The sequence below is a fragment of the Ciconia boyciana genome, chromosome 15 (genome assembly GCF_034638445.1).
Source record: "Ciconia boyciana chromosome 15, ASM3463844v1, whole genome shotgun sequence".
In the NCBI taxonomy this organism is placed as follows: Eukaryota; Metazoa; Chordata; class Aves; order Ciconiiformes; family Ciconiidae; genus Ciconia; species Ciconia boyciana.
The window spans coordinates 15,327,763-15,348,847 of NC_132948.1; the positions used below are offsets into that span (position 1 = coordinate 15,327,763).

General features: G+C 37.9%; 1 protein-coding gene across 4 annotated transcripts in view; it reads right to left on the reverse strand.

Moving 5' to 3' along the window:
* Positions 1-10,216: 10,216 nt before the first annotated feature.
* The window catches only part of TANGO2 (transport and golgi organization 2 homolog), a 42,992-nt gene continuing 32,123 nt past the window's right edge, over positions 10,217-21,085 (reverse strand). The window contains exons 6-11 of one of the 4 annotated variants that reach the window (XR_012045204.1): positions 20,201-20,271; positions 17,877-18,030; positions 16,359-16,601; positions 15,236-15,340; positions 13,257-13,395; positions 10,217-11,022 (exon numbers count right to left, since the gene is read on the reverse strand). Coding sequence is in view for 3 of the 4 variants with exons in the window: in XM_072879725.1 (XP_072735826.1) it covers positions 13,275-13,395; positions 15,236-15,340; positions 17,877-18,030; positions 20,201-20,271 (451 nt within the window). In the remaining variant the exon portion in view is untranslated. Of the gene's footprint in view, positions 13,396-15,235; positions 15,341-16,358; positions 16,602-17,876; positions 18,031-20,200; positions 20,272-21,085 lie in introns of all 4 variants that reach the window. The other 3 variants (XM_072879725.1, XM_072879724.1, XM_072879723.1) reach the window with 3 other exon arrangements.

The following is a 21,085-nucleotide window of genomic DNA, read 5'->3' on the forward strand; positions in this document are numbered from 1 at the left end:
CACGAATTTGAAATCTCGGCAGCCGTTGGTGGATTCCCTGGCATGTTAAACCGCTCTGCCAATAGAGACGTGAAAGGCATACGCCCTCACAGTGCCAGGCCAATGTCAGGGAGGCGGGGGCGGGACCGAGGCGGTGGGAGGGCGCGGCCGGCCACGACCGGGGGAAGCTGCGCCCGGTGCAGGGCGGGCTCCTTTGTCTGGGGCCCGGGGAAGCCCAGCCCCGGGGAGGCCCCGCGCCGGCCACGGCGCCGCTGCCATCGCGCTGTCTCCAGGGCAGCCCAGCCGAGGGAGGAACCGGCAGCAAGGAGCCGTGCCGAAGGAGGTCGTTAAAGGCGGCCGCTGAGGGGAGACGGGCGGGCAGGGCAGCCCCGCTCCGCTGCCGCTGAGGGAGCGGCGGCGCGTTTTCCCCGGCGCACACCGGCCCGGGACCCGCCTGGCCATGGGGAGGGGCCTCTGGCTTCAGCGCATCCAAAGTAAATCCACCGAGGCTCCTCAGCCCGCTGCTGCGCCCGGCCTTGGCTGCCAGAGCCGCTGCTCGGGGGGACGGTGCCCAGCCCCTGAGCCGCAGCCTGCCTTCCCCGGCTCCGAGACCCGCCCCTGCGAGGCGGGCGGGACTACACCAGCGGCGGGTACGGCCCCGAGCAGCTGTGCGGCTGGGGAGGCCAGAGCGTGAGATGGGAGAGGCCGGCTGCGGGCTTTTCGTCCTTTCACTGCTGCTGCTCTTACTTTAAATTAGAAAAACTGTAGCAGAAGCAAGGGTTAGCAGCAAGAAGCAAGCAGAAGTTAATGCCTTTCGTGAGACCCGAGTGAAGGACTGCTCAAGGCTCTTCCCCCTACGTGTACCACTGGCTAGCTAAAGAAAAGATGCTGCTTTTTCCTACAAACACTGCTTTATATCTTTAAGCAGCACAAGTACAGCATTACCCCTTCAAAACTGATTTACTTAAAAAGGATAAATCAAGTAGGTCTCTTATCTCAGGCCATGCAGTTCACAGAATAAGCCCCAAAGCTGACCGTAGTGCTTAGACACAATTCCTAAGTTATAGAAAACATCTTACACAATTTATGTGAAGTTACTTCTAAAGGATTAATGAACATTCGCTGTTCTAATTTGCTCCGATGCTTTATAACTTGCTTCCCCCCTGAAACAGAGCACTAGAGTAGCTTTTATTGATACACTTAAATTATAGGGCTGCCTCTTTTATCCTTCACTATCATACTGATTTGAAATCAACATCAGACAAAATATCACTGTAATACATCAGTGGTTTAATCACCTGTATAATAGCATTTAACCATGATAAATATTTTTGTTTACTTCCATATGCAATTTCAGGACATGAGAATCTTTTCCTGGTATTTCACTCGCCTCATGTCTTTGAGGTCCCCAAATACTGTTATGAAATATAACAAATATTTTAATAGTATTTTAAAATAATATTTTGAAGACCTCTGGTAGGCCTTTCATCTTTGTGTTTGGACCAACACATGTAATGATATGGTGGTAATTTATATGGACATAATGTCATGGTGCTGTGTCAACACATAATGATAAGGTTACTGAAATTGGTTTAAATCTTTGCAAGCTGCCCTCAAAAACTGAAAGCAGTTTCTAATTTTTAATTCCTCATAACAAGCTTCTGCACTCAACCCATTATTTTAGAGTGGTTTTTAAATTATGACTGCTTTTATTAATTTTAAAACAAACCACTTCAGAATGCATATTTAATAAATATCCATGGTTTGCAAAACAGCCGTTTAGATCACGCTTCAACCTTCAAAGCTGAGGAAAAAAAAAGTCTCATTATTAAGTACAGAATTTGAGTTGAGGTTGGCATTTGCTGTAAACTAGCTGTCACGTCACCTCATAAATTGCTAACATTGTGACAGAAGATTGTCCCTTTCAAAGGTATATGAAAATGCAAGTATCATGACTCATTTGCATCCGATTTATGTGACTGTATAACCAAAGTACTGCACTGAGAGTACTGCACACTGCAGAAAACAGGTTAAATTTTTTATATGCATATAAACAGCAACATTTCAGTTAGGATCAGAAGAGGCAAACACAGGTTTTTGTGTAGAGTTGGAAGAATTAAAATGCCTGCAGTGCTTTGAAAGTGAAAGAATAACCAGTACATTAGTTTTTCCATTGTGCATCTGTTTTCAGAGAGTCATACTACTATGACTTAAAGCAACGATGCCACAGCTGATTCTTTGAGACACTGACACCACAGGGAAATATACTTCTAACTTGTCATAAACAAAAAAATAAGAATCCAGTAGCAAAACAACAGTTTCATCAAAACTATGTTAAAATCATGGTTAAATTTTTAACCCAGAAGGCTGAGAGTTAAATCTGATCTATGTCTGACAAGTTGCAAATTCACCTGAAAAATTTTGATCACCTGGACTTCTGACAAAAGGCTTGCCAAACATGCACAAAAACCTTATCTTCCATCCAGACTTTGGAATTAGGAGGGTGCAGGTCCACCTGCATAGTGCAATCAGGATTTACAATAGTATCATGAACTATCATGATCATCAGCAAAAAATCGGTTCTAGTGACAAGGAGATTTTCAGATGCAAGATATAGGCAGGCTGGACAGAAACAATTGCTGTCAACGCAAAACACAGAAAACAAGCCTATAAGGAAAACAACTACGAGCTTCCTAATAAAGTTAACAGGCTGCATTCATTGGAATGAAAATTAGGTGGAGCCAGTGTCTTTTTCATATTCTTAGTTACAACGTCAGTAACGGCAGCATGTGCTGCGCTGTTCCAACAGTGAAATCTACTGGAAGACAAATTTTGCTCAGCCTGCATTACTTTTATTTCAGTAAAATAAGTTGTTTTGCAAAAAAAAGTATTTTACTTTCTGGAGACGTGAAATATAAAAAAAATTAGTATGACTTATCTTTCCAAAGACACTTTAAACACTAATCATCAAGGCATAAAATAGATTTCAGGTATGAAACAGATTTGCATGTACTTTACAATATGTGTGATTAACCTGATGGAAACAATAATGACCAGATCAGTGAAGCTGAGTCATTCTAGCTACAGCCTACAGTGTGCCAGTTTGCACTCAAAGATCTGGAACTATATTTAAAAAACCAAACTTCCTTATAATGTTATTAAAACAGACAAATTCTTAATCTAAGTGCTATTCAGGGGACAGTCTGTACACAGTATTCACATTTCAGCCACCTTGGACAGTGAGGGAGAGGCAAGCTGGTTCCCGGCTGTATACAGATTCCTGCAGCTCTGCAAAGCCCAGCCTTTGAACTTCAGCAGGGAAACACTTCCGTGGAGGCCGATTCCCTGGTCATACTGCACCAGAGTGGAGATGACCCAGCCTCCCACGCTTCCAAGTAGCGCTCCAAACACAGCTATGTAAATTGGAAGGCTGAGAAAGCTCTCGACCATGGAAAAATCAAGCAAAATGCAATTAAAAAATATAACTCGACAAACCAAACGAATTAATGGGAAAATTATTTTGTAGGAGTAAGAATTGGTGCAAATTGTTTAAGATTTACTAAATATAGTTGTATTAAGAACACAATTCTTATTGCATCAGCATCCAACAGGATTCTTTCCATTGAGTTCAGTGAGATTTCTGTCACACCCCAAGGATGAATCTGAGAATAATTTATGTCCCATGGAAGCATGTAAATGAACAAAGATAACTTATTTCTAGTTTGGACCTGGTCTGAACACAGTCCGTATCAAATCAAGTGTCCAGCCCCCTAAGGAAACGTAATGCAGACTTTACTAAAAAAAATCCTCAGAAGGTTCACAACATCAAACTTCAGGCATCTAATTTAGCTTGCCCATAAGATGAGAAGCAGATTCTTAAGCGTTCAGAGCAGCAGTTAAACCTCCCCACTGATTACAGTAAGAGAATTCAGATCCCTCATGTAGATACCCAAGTTACACACTTAAAGAACATGACATCAGTAGGGTTGGGATTCTCTCCACGTTTTGAGAGATATTGTCTTATTTGCCAGAGAACAATAAATGCATTAAAGCTTTAAATGGAGACAGCAGGTGTCATACAGCAAAATGGGCACTGCTATTGCACATTGACTAAGGCAGATGGGAGGGGGAAGAAAAAAGCAAACTGGCATCTGCTTGCATTGTATATTTTTGTGTCTCACTTTTTGCTGAAATCTGCTCTCCTCAACTTAACCTCTGTCAGTCATCACCTGACAGCCATGGAAAGATGTCAGAAGGACCCCATGAGCAAGCTCGGATCAGTCCTCTAGTGTCAAAAGAGGTGGTTGATTGCTACGGAAGATAATCAAAGTAGACACGTCCTTTGGCTCAGTGGTACCAGGGAATTACTCATCTTGCTCTTTGGCATCCATGCGGATTTAAGGCAAACTAAACTGTGTTGTCTACAGAAACACATCTAACTTCTGACTTTTCTGTTGGAGAAACTTCAGCCAATTGGTTACTCCTCTAAAGTTTCAGATGGCTGTTAGCATTTTGTCCAATAAGGCAGGCATTCTTCTAAAGACAGCATTATGTCAAGTGGGGTATGATGCCTAAGAGGTCAAGTAAAAAGTAACTACTCCTCCCTGTTATAGCCCACAAGTAATTTTCTGTTCCAGGTTTTCTTCCCACCTGAATTACTATCATTATATTCAAACATTTTATACATGGAATGTTCTTGGGATAAATGCACCTAGGCACAACACTGGAGATCTGAATTCCTGCCTGTTATATATTTTGACTGACCTTGCCAAGTCACTCTAACAATCAAATCCACTACCGCTTTGGTGGAAAATGTACAAGGTGGATGCAGCTGCAGTTGAAATATGGGACATGTACAATGGCAAGGCTCTTTCCCTCTCATCTGTCCTGGAATATGCATACTGTTCCATGCAATTCTAACCGGCAGGAGGAGAGCACTCAGCTCCACATTCAGTAATCTGCCTTCAACCAATTTGGTTTAATTAACCGTTTCTGGGTTTTTTGTTTGTTTTGTGTTTTTTTTTTTAAAGCTATTCCAAATTTGGATGAAAAAAGATGCCAATTTTTAAGTAACTAGGGGACCTTCTCATTAGAAGCTGGACGGCACATGTCACTCATAAGTAGCATTCTCTGCAATTGGACCTGGGCTGCTGCTATTGTACAGTGACCGAGGCTGCCGTTGCTTGTCCCGATACATAGAACAACTTGTTCCTAGGGCTGAAAATCCTGCATTCTTAAATACAGTCAGTTTATCTATGGTAATATTAGAGAAAAAAATTAAACATCCATGTGGGACAGAATACCAGTCTTCATACTTTGCTTTCTATAGGCCCTTTCATCCAAGTAGTTCAGAGCACTTTTCTAGACTTACCTGCTATTTGTAAAGATAAACTTAAGCATAAAAGAAAACAAAGTCCTCTCAGCCAGCCTTGTGGCTGCTTTCACATCATGCATCTCTACCATATGCTACTGTTCAGTTGTTAAACTAACCCTGCAGGTCAATGGTAGTTCCTTTCAAGAGCTATAGTAGTACTCCATTGACAACTACTACTTTAGACATTCTGGCATCTCCAAAACTTCCCCAGCCAGTGACTTCTGTTGAGTGGCAATTTTTCTTGAGAGTCATTATACATCGTGATGTTTTACATTCAAACCTGTGATAACAAAGTGTACTTTGCTGTTCCATACGACTGCTGTGAACTACAGCTAAGAAACTGTTGCTCCAATTCCTTAGCTTGGTCTACTATATATACTGTTGGTGGCACGCAGACAATGAATCAGGAGCATAATCTTTGGCTGCCAAAAAACCAGGTGTTGTTGCACTTACATGAGCAAAACCATAGATGTCAGTACCTTTGTCTTCCCCAGAGGCAAAATAAGTTATGCTTCTGAAAGCACAATTGTGCTGGTATGGCTGTTTTTTATGTAACTGCCATTCTGGGATTGCTTTGCCAGTCTAAACACATGCATATTATACCAAGAGAGTACTCAGACTTGACTGGCACAATATATTGCTAAAGAAAGCAGAAAAATTTGCAACTGCCATATTGCAGGGATACCAATACAACACACATCTATCACATGCTACATCTATAAGTAAAGCAGACCAGCATAAGCGGATTTATGCAGCAAAACAATTGGTGCTGAGTACTTTATCTCCATGCTATGTGCATTTCAGACAGTTTTGCTTTGGGCTAAACCTATAACCTGTTGGAGTACACTTAGCGCATTCCCGAAGCGCATCTACCAGTTCCGCTCCATCTGAAAACAGTCTAGCCCCTGCGATCTGAGGTTGCCCTGAAATGTGAGCCAAAGCATGGTAAATAGGGACCATCAGAAAAATCATGTAAGGGCACTACTAATCAAACTAAGGGACTAATGTAGACCCGTCTGTAGCTGAAAGGACAGTTAATTCCTCTCTAAATGCCAGCCATTCAAGTGAGACATGACAAACATGAGATGGATAAATGCATTTGCCTAAGACCTTGGCTCTATGGTTATTTCCAGTAGCTGTTCACAGCAGAGCTAGTACAGGGAGAGAAAAAAAGCCTAGCTTTCTCATTCACCTTTTTCTTGGAAGAGCACATTCTTTTAACAAGAGGCAAAAGCCTCTATTATTGAATACTAATTATAATGTACCACAAGACGACACTACTGGCTCCACGTATTCTCCAGTTTATTATTTAATCTATCTTAATTAATGTCTGAGAAGTGATGTGGCTTCCTCCACCGAACAGAAGCAATCAATGTGTTTACACAATCTGGGAAGTTACTGACCAAGGCTGGCTCTGTGCCTGTGAGGGCTGGCACGTCAGATGAGATCCATCGAAAACTCTTCCTCTGTCACCAGAGGCAAGCTTGTAAAGCACCTTACGGCATTAGTAGGCACGGCCGTTTCTCAGAGGCCACAAAGAACAAGCTCATAAAATAAAGTTTCATAAAACCAGCTCAGTTCCAGAACATTTTACTGAGAATATTTAAGCATATAATGATTATAAAAAATGTTCTGAAGTCCCATTAATTCAGAGCAAGTTAAATGAGGACTAAATATGCTTCCAAGTGCTCACATAAAGGCCAGCTTATACGTTTAAATTCTTTCTTAAGTTACTATTACAGGCTCATAATTGCAGAGACCAAGCATACAGTAGCATCATTACATTTCATATTAATTTCCATAGATAAAAATGTATTCCACAAATTATTTCCATAACAATTATTTCTATGCTATTCAAAATAATTTAAAGACGTTCAAATCCCATACCTATGTAACGATCATAGCTTCAGTGGAAGCTTTATAATCTCTGTGCAGGGTGGTTGTTCTGATTTGGGGTTTTGGGTTTGGTGAGGTTTTTTGGGATTTTTTTTTTTTATTTAATCAAAAGAATACATCACTGAATGCTGTTTCCAGCTCAAACTCTTCAGGAGAGAGATCAGGACTTCAAGTGCATTTTTACAATGTTTTAGGAAAAAAAAAAAAATCAAGGTTTTGCCTGTTGAGACAAATATTTAGTAATGCAAATACTACAGTTTTATTAAGTAATGTGATCATTCAAGCTGATATTTAGTAAAGACACAAAGAAAGAAAATAAGATAAATCACAGAATGAGATGGAAATGAAATGCATGCTGAAAAAGGTGCCATTTTAGCAAAGAGACTCAGAATATGGAGGTTATTTTGTTTTACTCACCTGTTAAACTTAACGCCTCCATTGAAGGCACTATCAAGTATTCTTCAACTTTCCAGTCCTACTTGCTGTTTATTTTACCTTTGTGTTATAACCACTTCTAAAAACATACACTCTAGCAATACATTACAGAATTCTCTGTGTAGAGTGACCTTTTTGGCATGGTTGAATGCAAGTTGTATTAGCACAGATAGTCCATTATGATGATGAATCTGAATTCTCCACCAAATTATTTGTAAATATATTTTATGTATGTAAACATATATTGTATTCTATATATAATTTATAAATCTTTTATATATTTATATCTCTCTCTATAAAACAGTGGCTTAATTAGGCCACACAAAACTTCATGTTCAGAATAAAGGTCTCAATAGAGTGCCCGTAAATATTCCTGATGTAGCCTGGACGTCTTAAAGCTACACTGTCCATCTTTGCCTACTTGTAAAATTCCCACTCCTTTTTCATTCAAGCTTTTTTGGATAATCTTCAGAACATCTTTCAAAGCAACGGATTTTCTTCATCATATTTGTTCTCTGCTAAATTCAGTATGGCCTTCTCCTCCCCTTCATTTCTCCAACTTCTGATCCTTTTTTAGTTTGCATTTGTTTTTTTCCTTTACTCTTTCTAGTACAAAGTCACAAAAATTTAATATGACTCAGCAGAGAAATTGATTTTCTCTCATTCATGTTGTGTATGACGTAAATAGATTGTAATTCTTGCCTATCCTACTTAATATAAAAGTTTACATTATTATTTTTCTCCCTCATCTATGATCCTAAGTTCAGTCCTTATGTCTTCTGTTTTAAAAGATACGGTAAATTTGAGTACTTTAATCTGATACTGCTTTTTCATTCAGTTTCTAAGTTCTTGATGGAGGATGTTCCAAAGAGAGTTACTTGAATATATTCATTTTATACATTCAACATTTGCTTCACTCTGTTCACCTTAACTTACATTTCACAGCATGAGCCACACTGATGGGTTGTGTAATTCTCACAGTTTATTCTATTGCCCTTCCAGTTGATTACAATACAGATTCTATTTTCACCAAGTCAAGACCATTTCCTAAATCCTCAATAGCTGCCAACAAGACTTCTCTGCAGAAAATGAATCAGATTAAGAACATTAGCAATGTTCTATTACATTAATCTGAATGATATCAAACTAATTTCTAGTAGCTAATATTCCATATAAATAGGGATGCTTGCTAAGCCATAAATGTACATTATTTAAGTTCAAGCTAAATTTGAAGTGTAAGATGCTTTAATTGTTGACTTATTACTGCTCAGTAATTTCAAAATGAGTCAATGAAATACTTAATTCCTTACGATAACATGAAAACAGTGCTCCAAGTCTTAGCAATATTTTGTCTTAATATTAAGCTTTGGTATATTTCATTTGTAACAATAAATATCAGTTAGGCTTTGGATGTACCAAGAACCTCCAAAGGCCTAATTGATTCTGTGGTCTGTTAAGAATGTATTTACTGAAATACTGACCCCATACTGTGGCCAGTATTTAATTAAAGCCACCGATAACAGGGAGATGAGACAATTACATCTCCACCGCAACATCCAGGTATGGCAGAACATGAAGGTAGTCTCAACTTAGTATAACAAGAGAGTCTCAGGTGGGCCCAAGATCCAGACGTTTTCCACAGTGAACCTGGATGCTTGCCCTTCAGTAGCATTTTGTGAGGCTCTGTCTTTTCACTACGGAAGCATTGGTTTTGCTCTTTCCTTCGCATTATCTGTACTGTATCTCTGCTGTGATTATTTCCATTTTTGGGGGGGAACCTGAGCCCCTCAAAGGACTTTTAACATATATTTATCATTATACTAATTTTCAAGGTCTCTGATAATTAATAACTTCTCTTGCCACAAACGTTTGATGGAACCACCTAACTTCAAGACCAGTAATCCAGACCAAATTTATCTTGTTCCATAGACAAGAATTGGCAGTAATAACTTTAGAGGCTCATGAGTTAATAAAGGTTTTTTTGCAGATCTTGGGAATTCCCCTACATTTCATTTGGGTTGCCACCTTAACAATGACAGTACCAGTTGCTTGTCTTCTCAAAGTGACTGTCAGTTTGAAAAGGTCACTGCTTGTGAAGCTAAAACTAGCTCCGAGATAGCTCCACCATTTTGTAGGCACAAGTATGCCAGTCCCTCTTCCTTTAAGGGCTTGCTTGGCACATTCTGGTATTAAGATTTGAAGGATCCACTCCAGTCTGCAAGGGAGAAAGCAGATTCCAAGTACCCTGAGGTCATGGCAGGCAGAGGGATGCTCAGAGACATTGTTTCAGACATTCAGCGTTTGAGAACCTCTGTTTTCTACCTGATCTTGCTGTGCTTGGAGTGGAATTCAGCCAGGGCTAGTAACAAGAGGACATTTGCTTTTGGGAGGAGAGGTGGTGGGCACATATTGGTTGTCAGAAGTTGGAGGGTATTTTAGAGATTTGATTACTGTGACTGATTACTTGGTCTGGGAACATTCCAGTCAATACATTCTGTTTACTAACCTGAAAAACAAAGCAAAATGCCCCAAACCTCGATTATTAGCTTTAAAGAAATATTTTCCAATTTCTTACCTGGATGAGACAAGTGTAACCATACAACAGCACAGAATTTAAAAAACCAACATGCACAACACAACAAAAACCAAACAAAACCGCCAGAAGAATACAGCACTCTTAAAAAAGAATTAAGTACCAGAAATGGACTTAACTTAAAGCTCTTTCATTTCTAATACCTCATGAAAGATTTTACTTCATCTTATCACACAAAGTTACAGACAAATTAACATTAAACATATGTGCAAAAATGCACAATCTATTAATGTTGACAAAGCCTGGTCAGCAGATTGACTTTATTCTGATTCTAGTTTTGAACACACATGTAAACAATTATGAAACTATTTTAAGCAAAAAATATAATCAGTTTTTTACAGATATCTTAAAATTTCTTCTACTACCATTTTGATAGAAAAGAGACAGGAAGCAAAAATCTCTTGCAAATTTATGACTTTGAAAAGATGTTATATATAAGCAAACTTAGTAAAATGTCATGCAATAGTTTCCTATATGTACTTTTTTCCTTTATATCCTTTAAAAAACTGATATTTAAAACCTCCTTTTATTTTTAAAAACACTTTTATAAAAATAAATATACTTTCTTTGTTAACTTTAACTACAGTTTACCTTTTCTAGTGGATTCATTGCAAATACAATTAGCACACAGTAAATTGTGCACTTCATGAATACCTGATCATTTCTATGGACAAGCACCATTTGCTGATATCTGCACTGCAGTCCTGATCCTGTTTCCACTGAAGCCAATGGCAAAACTCGTAAGCTTCAAAAGAAGTTAAAAAAGCTCATTTTAACTATTCTGACATAATAAAAAAATAACATTAGAGGTTTTGCTTCTTTACTGTTTTATTTTAATTGTCAGAAAAAGCACATCCCATATTTAGGAATTTTGATTCAAGCAAAGCAAAATATGCTACTATCATCTGTTTTGACATCTAAGCTCTGACTTGCTTTTCTTTTGCCTATACATAAAAAATAAGAATAAATTTTCATTTTTACAGAACTACTATAAAAACTAGGGTTTAAATGCTTTTAGCAAGAAATGGCATGCAAGCCTTTTGCTTGCCATTTAGGTGATGCTTTCAAAAGATAACATCCTGTTCAAATACACACTGGCAATTTTTTTCTTAAGATAAAAAAATTTGATATGCAAACTGTCAGTAAGAGCAAGCCATCAAAGCCAAGTTTTGTTTTTAAACATGCACTCGTCAAATTCAAATTTAAGACAGCTATGGCTATTTCTTTGCATCTAAAAATAACGGTAACATTTTTATTCATACAAATTTTTGATGTCTGTTTAAACCATATATAAAAAAGGACTAACCATTTCCTACGGCTCAGAAAGACAGTCTGGAAGGCTCCGAGTTTGAAACTGCCTACAACCCAACAAGACCATATTGACTGTCTTGCAGTCAAGGTGGTCAAAAAGTCACTTACATCGTACTGAATGAACAAGCTGTGCCTAGTCATGCAAGCAGTCCTGGTACCTAGAAGCTATTTAAATATGCAAATACAAAGGAAATATCTGACTAAATGCTGCTTTAGCACCTCCTGGCAATTAGAGATCTGGGAATGGCCGTTTACAGTACTTCACCTCAATGGCAAGTCTAATTTACTGCTTCCTTCATTACAGACAGACACAAGCACACACACGTGAGAATGCTCAACACACAAAGCTTGAGTGCAGAAGAATAGCTGCACATCCTTAAGCAGCATCAGAAATCTTGCTACTTTGTAATAATCAGAGGCTTGTAAAAAGAATACATTCAGCATATATATAGAAAAAAATAGCAGTGATCCATTACTAACTTAACATTCAGCATTCAAAATAAGTCAAAACAGAGCACCAGTAGCAGCAAAATAACTTAGGGTTTTAAAATATCTTGATATTAGCTAGAATATTCCATCACCTACACTGGCACTGAATAATTGAAAAAAGCATGCATTTAAATAGCTTTTTAATTCACAGATGTTAGAATGTATGAAGTGCATCTTAATACCCAACTTTTTCAGCAATATAAAGACTGCAATAATGTCACCTTAAAACAAGTAGCTGTTTTTACTAAAAATCTATGAGCAGTCACTCCAGGTTTTGACATATTATACCAATAAAGAAATGAAGCCAAAATTGCACATGTATAAAACAGCTGATATATGTAAACTTCATATTCAGCTTCTGTTTGCAAACAGATACTTATTCCTTACCTGCCTGCTGGGGAAGAAAAGATGAAAAACAATACTGCTAATTAGACTATCAGGAAACAAGATGTCCCAATACACATAATTTTATTCCGGTCAAAGATAAGCAAGTCTGCTCCCATGATTTTTTTTAGTTTCTACCAAGTAAAGCTGAACAGAGACTGAACTTAATTTCCTATCTACTCTCAAATCAAGTTTAGAAATAAGATATATTGCTGTACTACCTGTAGGAAAACAAATGTAAAGAATCCCCCCTGCTCTGCCCTCCCCAGGTAGAACATTGCACCACAGCACTGCTGAAAAGTTTAACTAAGGCAGTTAATACTACAAAGAAAACATACATGCATTTAAAGCACATTGGCATCAAGTATACAGTCTTAAAAGCATATGTTGAAGGGAAAGCAAAGTGTGGTAAACCCTTCAGGTAGAACAATAAAAGCAGCAAATGTTTCCCCTCCTCTGAACTGAGGACATGTTTAAGAGTCCTCTTAAAACATCTTTAAAAAAAAAAAGACAAAACAAAACACCCACAAAAAAGCAATGACTTTGTCTTGGGCAAAGATGGCCTTGCCCTGCAGGCAGGGTGGTATTTAAAAATTTATTTCTGATTGTAAGTTGTTACTTAATGTAAAAACAGTTTCTTCTTTTGGTTTTATCCAAAGGATTTGTGAGCCTGATAGGGTATGCTACCAGTTTTTTTAAACTTTTGCTTTCCTTGCTATTTTTAGCTTGTGGAGGCTGGCATAAAACATTTACTAGAGCTTAATGGCTTGTTCTCTCATTGCTTTTATTACAAACCATTCAAATGGAAAGTTGTTAAGTGTGCAGTCTGAATTCATAGGTGCTTGTTTTCCACTGGTTGACATCTGCATTGATCATGTTGCGCTCTGTGAAAGTAACCCGTCCTTCTGAATCAATGAGAATGACCGTGTTAGTCCTGAAACAACATAAGGGTAGAAGGTTAAGCCTTGTACCTGTTATATAAATTTGCGGGGTCCCATCCTTCATCCCCAAAGGTTTTAACTCTTTTTTTTTTCTTGATGACATCATCACCACACTAGCAGGGCAGAAATCGTCCTGGCAAGTTCAAATGGGCATTTTCAGTCCCCTCTTCCATCACTCCACTGCTCTGATTCCCTGTTGCACTTGCAGCAGCTGACACACAAAGCTGCTCATTTACAGAGAGTATGATAAAAGGTTAAACTTTTTTTAGTGCCAAGTGTTTCAGTCAGAAGTAGCATACAACCAAGTTTTTCTTCACAGCCTACACATACCCTGATGGGTTATTCATATCAATAGTACTCTTTCATTCTTTCCTTTCAAATCAATTGTCCATTAAGATTTCAACATCATTAACTATTATCATAGAATACTGATACACAGTCACAGAAAAACTCTTCTCTCTCTAGGAACCGTCCAAAGAGGAAACTTGTTTTCATGAAAAGCAGATTCCATTCACTAATCTATGCCACTTTGTCATGTGTAAGCTGTCATTTCTCTGCAGACACTGCAGTACCCTGCCAGAGAGATGACTGACAGGAGTCTTCCACCATCCTGATGTGGTGGCCTTCCCCAAGTCATTTCACAGTTGTTCATTCACATAAAAAAGTGCTTAATTTCCTCAGAAGAATATGGTGAGGCCTAATTAACAATCTCTAGTCACTAAGCCATGTTGCTAAGGGAAAGATAAGTGTGAGCGTACAACTATAGTAGCAGGGAAGACTTGAAATATAGTGTTAATTCACCAGTAAGAGGTCAGTATTTCTACTGAGTTATCCTTGTTTCTCTTTGAAATAGCTAGACTGCAACATGTGAAGCAAGGGGAGGAAGATGCTTCTTTACCATTTTAAGTCTTCGTTATCCTATATTTAAAATGTTCTTAGAATACATTTTATAGACACTCAGTTGTTGCAATGGTTTCTCTCTCAGAATACCAACTTAAAATACTTACAGAAGTGAGTGCTCTCTGCTTATCAATTCATACCTCTACAGTGGAAATGCTATGGCTGACTATGCCAGAGACCAATCTGACAAAATTGTTGGCAGTCTTTTAGAGTAGCAATTCCCTGCCAGTACCAACAGGGTTCACCTATCATTTTGTCCCAGCGAGGATTAAATGCAAGATGCACTGCATTATTCTATTCTTCTTGCAGATTTGGTAGAATAGTCTGAGCAGAAAGTGAGAATATCTCAGTAAAAACAGCAGCATCAGTTAGGGGAGAAGTGGAAATACATGTTCTTCTGAAGAAGAGTAATAGGTTCTTAATGTATGAAAATGGCAGCTGCATATTACAATGACATGCCTAAAGAAATCTCTCAGTTAGCTATGCAGATGAAACTATTCTTGCTCTTGGAAGAGAAACGTGTTCTGCACTTCCTCAGATATAGAAGGTAATTGTGTTTTTCTACTAAAAACATAATTTCAAAGCTTTTCAAGTTTTGATAAGATCAAAATTAGAGATGGTCAGATCTGCTGCTACACTGGGGAACCAGGAGAACTGTATTATCTTGTCTTGGATGAACTGAAGCTATGTCACACTCCCCACCAAAGATGAACCACAATGCATGCTTAAAATGCTCATCAGTAGCTCATCTAAGACACCAGAATACTGAGTAAGGAAGTGTTGAGCAAGAAAATACTTTACTGAATTACACTTGATTAATATCTGAACAAATTTAAAGCAGTCACTAGATAGTTAAAACTTATAGCAGCATAATTTTGATTTGAGATATGCTTTGATCCAGTACATATCTATTTCTGACTATGAATTTTTTACCTTGTTCCATAACCTGGGCAACGAACACATACAGCTGCATACTTGTTCAATATAGGACGTATATAATCCTTCCCTTGGTCTTCAATCGCAGGGTCTGGTAATTGACTGAAAAAAAGTAGTAAAGTAATAAGAAAAAAAATGTAATTCTCCAATATTAACACATTTATCGCTCTTGAACCAAGCTGTGTTGACTGAGTGGTTGATAAATAACAATCACTTTTCAAAAAGTACAAAAGCGTGAATTGTGTTCAAAACTCAAGTATGAGGAAAACCAAAGATAAAACAGCTTGTAAGCTCTTTCCCATAGAAATTATTTCAAGGTCTTGAACTTTTGTCTCAGTTCAAGAAATTTTTTCATATCTTGACAAGTTTTACACTTTCCTTGTTATTCTTTGTCTGCCTTTATTTTCGTTTCAATTAAAACATTAATGATCAAGTAATTTGAGGCACATAGCATAAATGAGCATTTTTCCAGTTAGACTCCAGGAGTTCTTTTTGTGTCGAAGAGACTTCTCTGCTTCCTTCGATCTTATTTGGAATACCTGGAAAATACCTAGGACAATCCTTAAAATAAAATTTGTGAAGATGCAGCAAAGGACAAGGTGAGCTTGTGCCCAAACTTCTTGACATATATTCCTATCAAAGCTTGAAAGATATTTAGAAAGATAATTTTATTATAAAGCATTCATTTATTGTAATTAAACAAGTATCAGCATCCCACAGAAGAGATGCTAAGGTCACAAAGGTTCCTGCAGCAACCCTACATCCCTGGCTTTCCATTCATGTCACAAGAACATATTCTCAAATGCTAGCCATAAGTACAGCTTCCTATTTCAATAATTGGAGATTCCGATTTTATTTATCAAAGTCCAATTTAACTATTATTATAGCAGGTTTTTGTGTTTGATTTTTAAGCTTCTTCCATCTTCAAGAAATAATCCCATTTCTGCCCCCTAGCACAGACCCAGTTGTACCTATAAAATAAGAATTCAGCAGCCTATCAGCTGTACAGTGAATGTTGGGGAAAAGGGCAGAACAAAACAGACTGATCAATTCAACCCCATTTTCAGAGCTCATCCTGATCTGTAGAGGAGATTGTGCAATTTGTTATGCTGTAACTGACCTTTACATCTAACTGGGATCATTTTCTTTGTTGTTGTGGTGGAGAAGAGGACCTGTGGGTGTTTCAGGGAGAAGCAAGAATAGGTGCAATTCTAGTGTGAACAGAGCACCTAAGCTCTTCTCACTCCCGTATTGGGTACATGGCTGGAGCATATCACGATGTAATAGAGAAGGCACTTCAGCCCGTGAGAACTGTCAGCTTCTATCTCATACTCCACCACCAACCATTGTACCCACTTAATTCCTGTAACACACACAAAGTGATCATAAAGTAATATGCAATAAGATTTTAAGAAAGTTCAAAGCTAGTGCATATCCATGTGTTCATATTTATTATGAAAAGATCATTTCATCTTGCAGTGTGCTTTGGAAAGATTACAGTCTTAGTATTAAATATTGCTTTTTGTAAGTAAATATTTACATTTTATAGTCAGATGATTTCAGATGAGATCATCCTGAATTACTGAACATTAAGGGAAGATCATTTGGACTGTATTGTATCTTATACCTTTGTCTTTTTACTAGTAAAAGGTAAAGTATAACAATTTTTTGAAAAATCACTTGATCTGATATCAGATGAAAAAAGTAATTAAGATGGCTTAGCAGACTTCCCAATTACTACTCATTGCTCAGATGTCTGAGTTCTCACGTAAACATTTATTTGGAACCACTGAAAAATGCCACACACATTAATGTTGGCATTAAAATTGACTGAAAAAGTTAGATCTCTATACCAGAAACAGCTTTGCTTCAACACAAACCACTGCCTAGACAGCTAAAAATCAGGCTAAACATGAAAGTTACTGTTTGATGAGCAACGATATAAATTTAGATTCACAGCTCCTCCTTTATCCTGCTCCATGTCTGGATATTTAAATGGTATCAATTTCCTTTACTTCTAAACATCTAGCTTATGGGCTCAGGTTCACTGCGTAGCCAGTAGCGAGTGCAGGAACCTTGCTTAGGTACTCAAACTCATCCCTTGGGAACTCCCTTGACCAGAGGCCTACAGCTGAACTGTGCAAATACTCCCTTATCTCCTTCCCCCATTTAGCCTAAAATAATTGCACTTTCGAGGAAAGCAGCTGGTTCTACTTTGAAAATAGCTCACTTCTCCACCCTCTGTGTCTACTCTGGGTAGCAATACAGAATAGCTAGCAGCAACTAACACAAACCCGCTCATGTAAACAAGTGCTTACTCTTACACATTCCTTGTCTTGCACTCATTACCATTACTAAGAGAAGTGCAATCTTTAAAAGAAAAGGGCACAGAGAAATCAGCGTACAGTCTATGAGTACTAAGACTGCAGTAATAATGTTTACTGTTTGCTGCTTGAAAATCAATATTGTTGAAAGTCAGTCTCTGTGGAGAGAAAGAACACTACTTTTGCCCTTCATTACTCAGCTTTAGTCAATTAATATAAGGCAAAAGTTTCTTTTCTGTCAAAATAGTTTCTACATGCAATTTTTAAACTGGTCATATCCCATTTGGAGGAACCTCTGGCTATCATGTTCTTACGGCTCTTGATTATTCATCACTGTAAGAAGCTCCTGCACCAAGTCTTCTTTGGTAAGGTCTTGACTTCTCTTGACCACTTCTGTGAAAAGCTGCTTCCCATATTGAAGTTTCTTCCATGGTGTATCCAACAAAGAATTACTCAATCCATATATTCCTATACATACAAAAAAAAACCCCAAACAACTTATTAAGCTCTAGAGCAAAGAAAATTAACTTATGTACTATGCAAAAAATAACTTCATAATTATCTTATCCCACACAGTTTGAGGGACAGAAGCAAATGCTATCAGCAAATTCATCATGAATCTCATTATAATTTGCTTATTCATCCTATTGCCAGCTTTCATTTTGCTTCAAAAATAAGTGAGGTCATTAAACTACGTATCAAAGATGTATATCGGGTGATAAAATAAATACAACGTCCTTTCAGATAGTAAGAGTCTCCTAAGTGTGTAACTCATAATAAAATAACCCAACCATTCCTCAACAACTCTTCTGGACCACTTCTGACTGTTTTATTAGGGGGGAAACCCCCCCAAAACAACACACAACCACAAAAAAACCCCAAAACCAACTTCAGAGCATCATTGCTTTAAGTTTACTAACATTAACTGAATTAGAGATTTTTCATCACTGTTATTAACACAGTGTACACAGTAGTGTGAAATCAGGTGAAATAAAGCCTTTTTTCCTCCAGAACACAACACTAATAGAGACATTAGGGTATTACATAACCTAAGCACAAAATAACTTGTAATCATGATATTGTTGAGTTTATTTCTGTAAAGCAACTTTAATCCTTCAAGCTTTACATGTCATGAAACTAATGAAATCTGTAATAAGGAGGTTATGTAATAAGTTTAAGATTTAAAAGCTATAACAATCAGGTGTTTACAGACCAGTCCCTGTGGACCACTTCTAGCAGCCTAGTATCTACACATTCACTAAATAATGTTTGGGGGTGGGGGGGTGTCAATTTAATTGGAAAAGATATTCTGGTGATTCACAGTTGTCATTACAAATTTCACAAATTTTAATACAATTTAAGTGACTCCTGAGCTAATCTTTATCTGCAGGTATGCCATAAAACACATGCCCCATTCCTAAACAGGAGCCTACAGCAGGCATGCATCTTATGCTAGGCTGTGCTTACGCACTCCTCTGTGCCAATATTCAGTACTTTGTTTCACAGTTTTACTCTAATCCATATTTTCAGCAGTTACTTTTAACCTCTGGTTTGCTAAATTATGAAAAAGGTACAACAGAGTTATACCATTTTTGCAGTCTAGTCTTTTCCAGTTTAGCTATATTAATAATAATTTATTTGTGCCTCTGATTTTACTCTCAAAAAACACAGCAAGGCAACATTTGATGACAAGGAGCTTTCTCTTTAGAGGTACCCTGTATTTCTCACCACAATCCAAATGAATAAGCACAAAAGATTACCAAACCTCGGCTCTCCCTAAAAGCAGCCACATACATAGAAAAGGAATTTGTTGTTGAAGCGTGGAGACCAGAACTACCTTTGCTACAGTCTGCAGATACCTAAAATTTGTGATTCAGTTTCTCATTACAACAAGCAGTCAGATTTTTTTTTTTTAATGTTTGTATTAAACCCTGTTTTGTGCTTGTAGCTGTACAAAATCTAACAGCTATTTCCAAGAATTTATGCTGTAATTTCTACAGTAACTGTTTGCCTACTGGCAGCAACATCTTGACCATTAACCTAATCAGGCAAAATAAGCCACTGTCATTAACTGTTATCAACCAGCTACACTGCTCAGAGCCTTCTACATGTCCTTGTCCATTTAAATTGGCTTTCTGGTGATGAATTCTGGAGTATTGTTCTATGTAGCTGGCTAGATTTTAAATATTTTAAATCAATCCACCTGATAAGACAGATAAAAGTGGGGTTTTTTGGGTTTGTTTTTTTTTAACCCCAACTTTGTCCCTAGGAGACTATGCCCTTAACGTTGTTGGGTAAGAAGAGTTCGGGTCAAGTCCACAAACCTTTGAAAATTCCATTCCTCAAGACAGACTTCTGTCCTTCAGTCATAGTTACCTAAGGAGCACCCCACTAATTGCAGTGCAGGTGGGTACACTGACATGGATAGAAGCTTTTAATGAGCTATTGATTGTTTACTGAAATTTATTAGTAAAAACTTAAATGAGTTTAAGGACATTTTCTTTTTTTTTTTTAAATGCAAAGAAAAAGTTAGTGAAGACAATGCTTAAATAGCTACATTACTAGAGCAGTACAGCTACATTCTAACTCCTTTAAAATAACAAAGAGTAATATTCAGACCTTTCTGCAGAAAACCTACCAGGATTTAGGAAGACAGGTTCTGGTTCTCCTTTGTTTCCATAGTAGCAAATTACATCTCCTTTGGTGGTACTGAAAAATATAAACAAGAGTTTCTCCTTGAAAAATCATCAGCTTCTATATTTGATTACACTCTGATTTCATGCAATCTTCAAACACAGCAAGATGTTTCTCCCACTGTTACTACTATGATACCACAGCCCAGAGATTAATTAATGAGTTCTATTACTCTCCTCCTCTCAAAATACTGTATTAGCTGTACCACTGCCGAATAGCACCATTATCGTTTTTAAACATAACTGTAATAAAATTCAGTAAAAACCCAGAACTGCTGCATGGAAAGTAGCCAGGCTTAATGACAAAAGTCTGTATGGTTTTGAATAACGGGAGATTTAGTTACTTGGGGGAAGGGGGCATGTTAAAACAAAAGGACGGTCCATCAGAGCAAGTAACATTTTCCTATCATCTCTTGAATTGCTACTGTGGGCTGTTTTATCTGGCAGAAGTAAATTTTGGCACTTATGGCAATGTCATAGGACATAGCTGGGTCCTTTAAGTGACAGAGATGCATTTTCGGGCTGTTTTCAGATAACCGTAGTTACTCTTTGTAGGTACCGGCTTCAGCACTTGCTCTCTCTTGTGCACAGTTTAGCAGGGAGATCTCGCATCACGTTCAAAGACAGCTTCCAACATTGCAAATAACTCTCACTTGGCAGAGAGGATATCAGCATATCCAAATAGCATAGATTTTTATGTACTCATACTGATACTGACTACACAAATACCAAATCAACTGATAAGAAAAAAAAAATCAAGAAAGTAATCAATAAGCCTTGTGTGTCTTGTGGGAAACGGAGGGTGGGGAATGGATTGCCATTAGATGGCT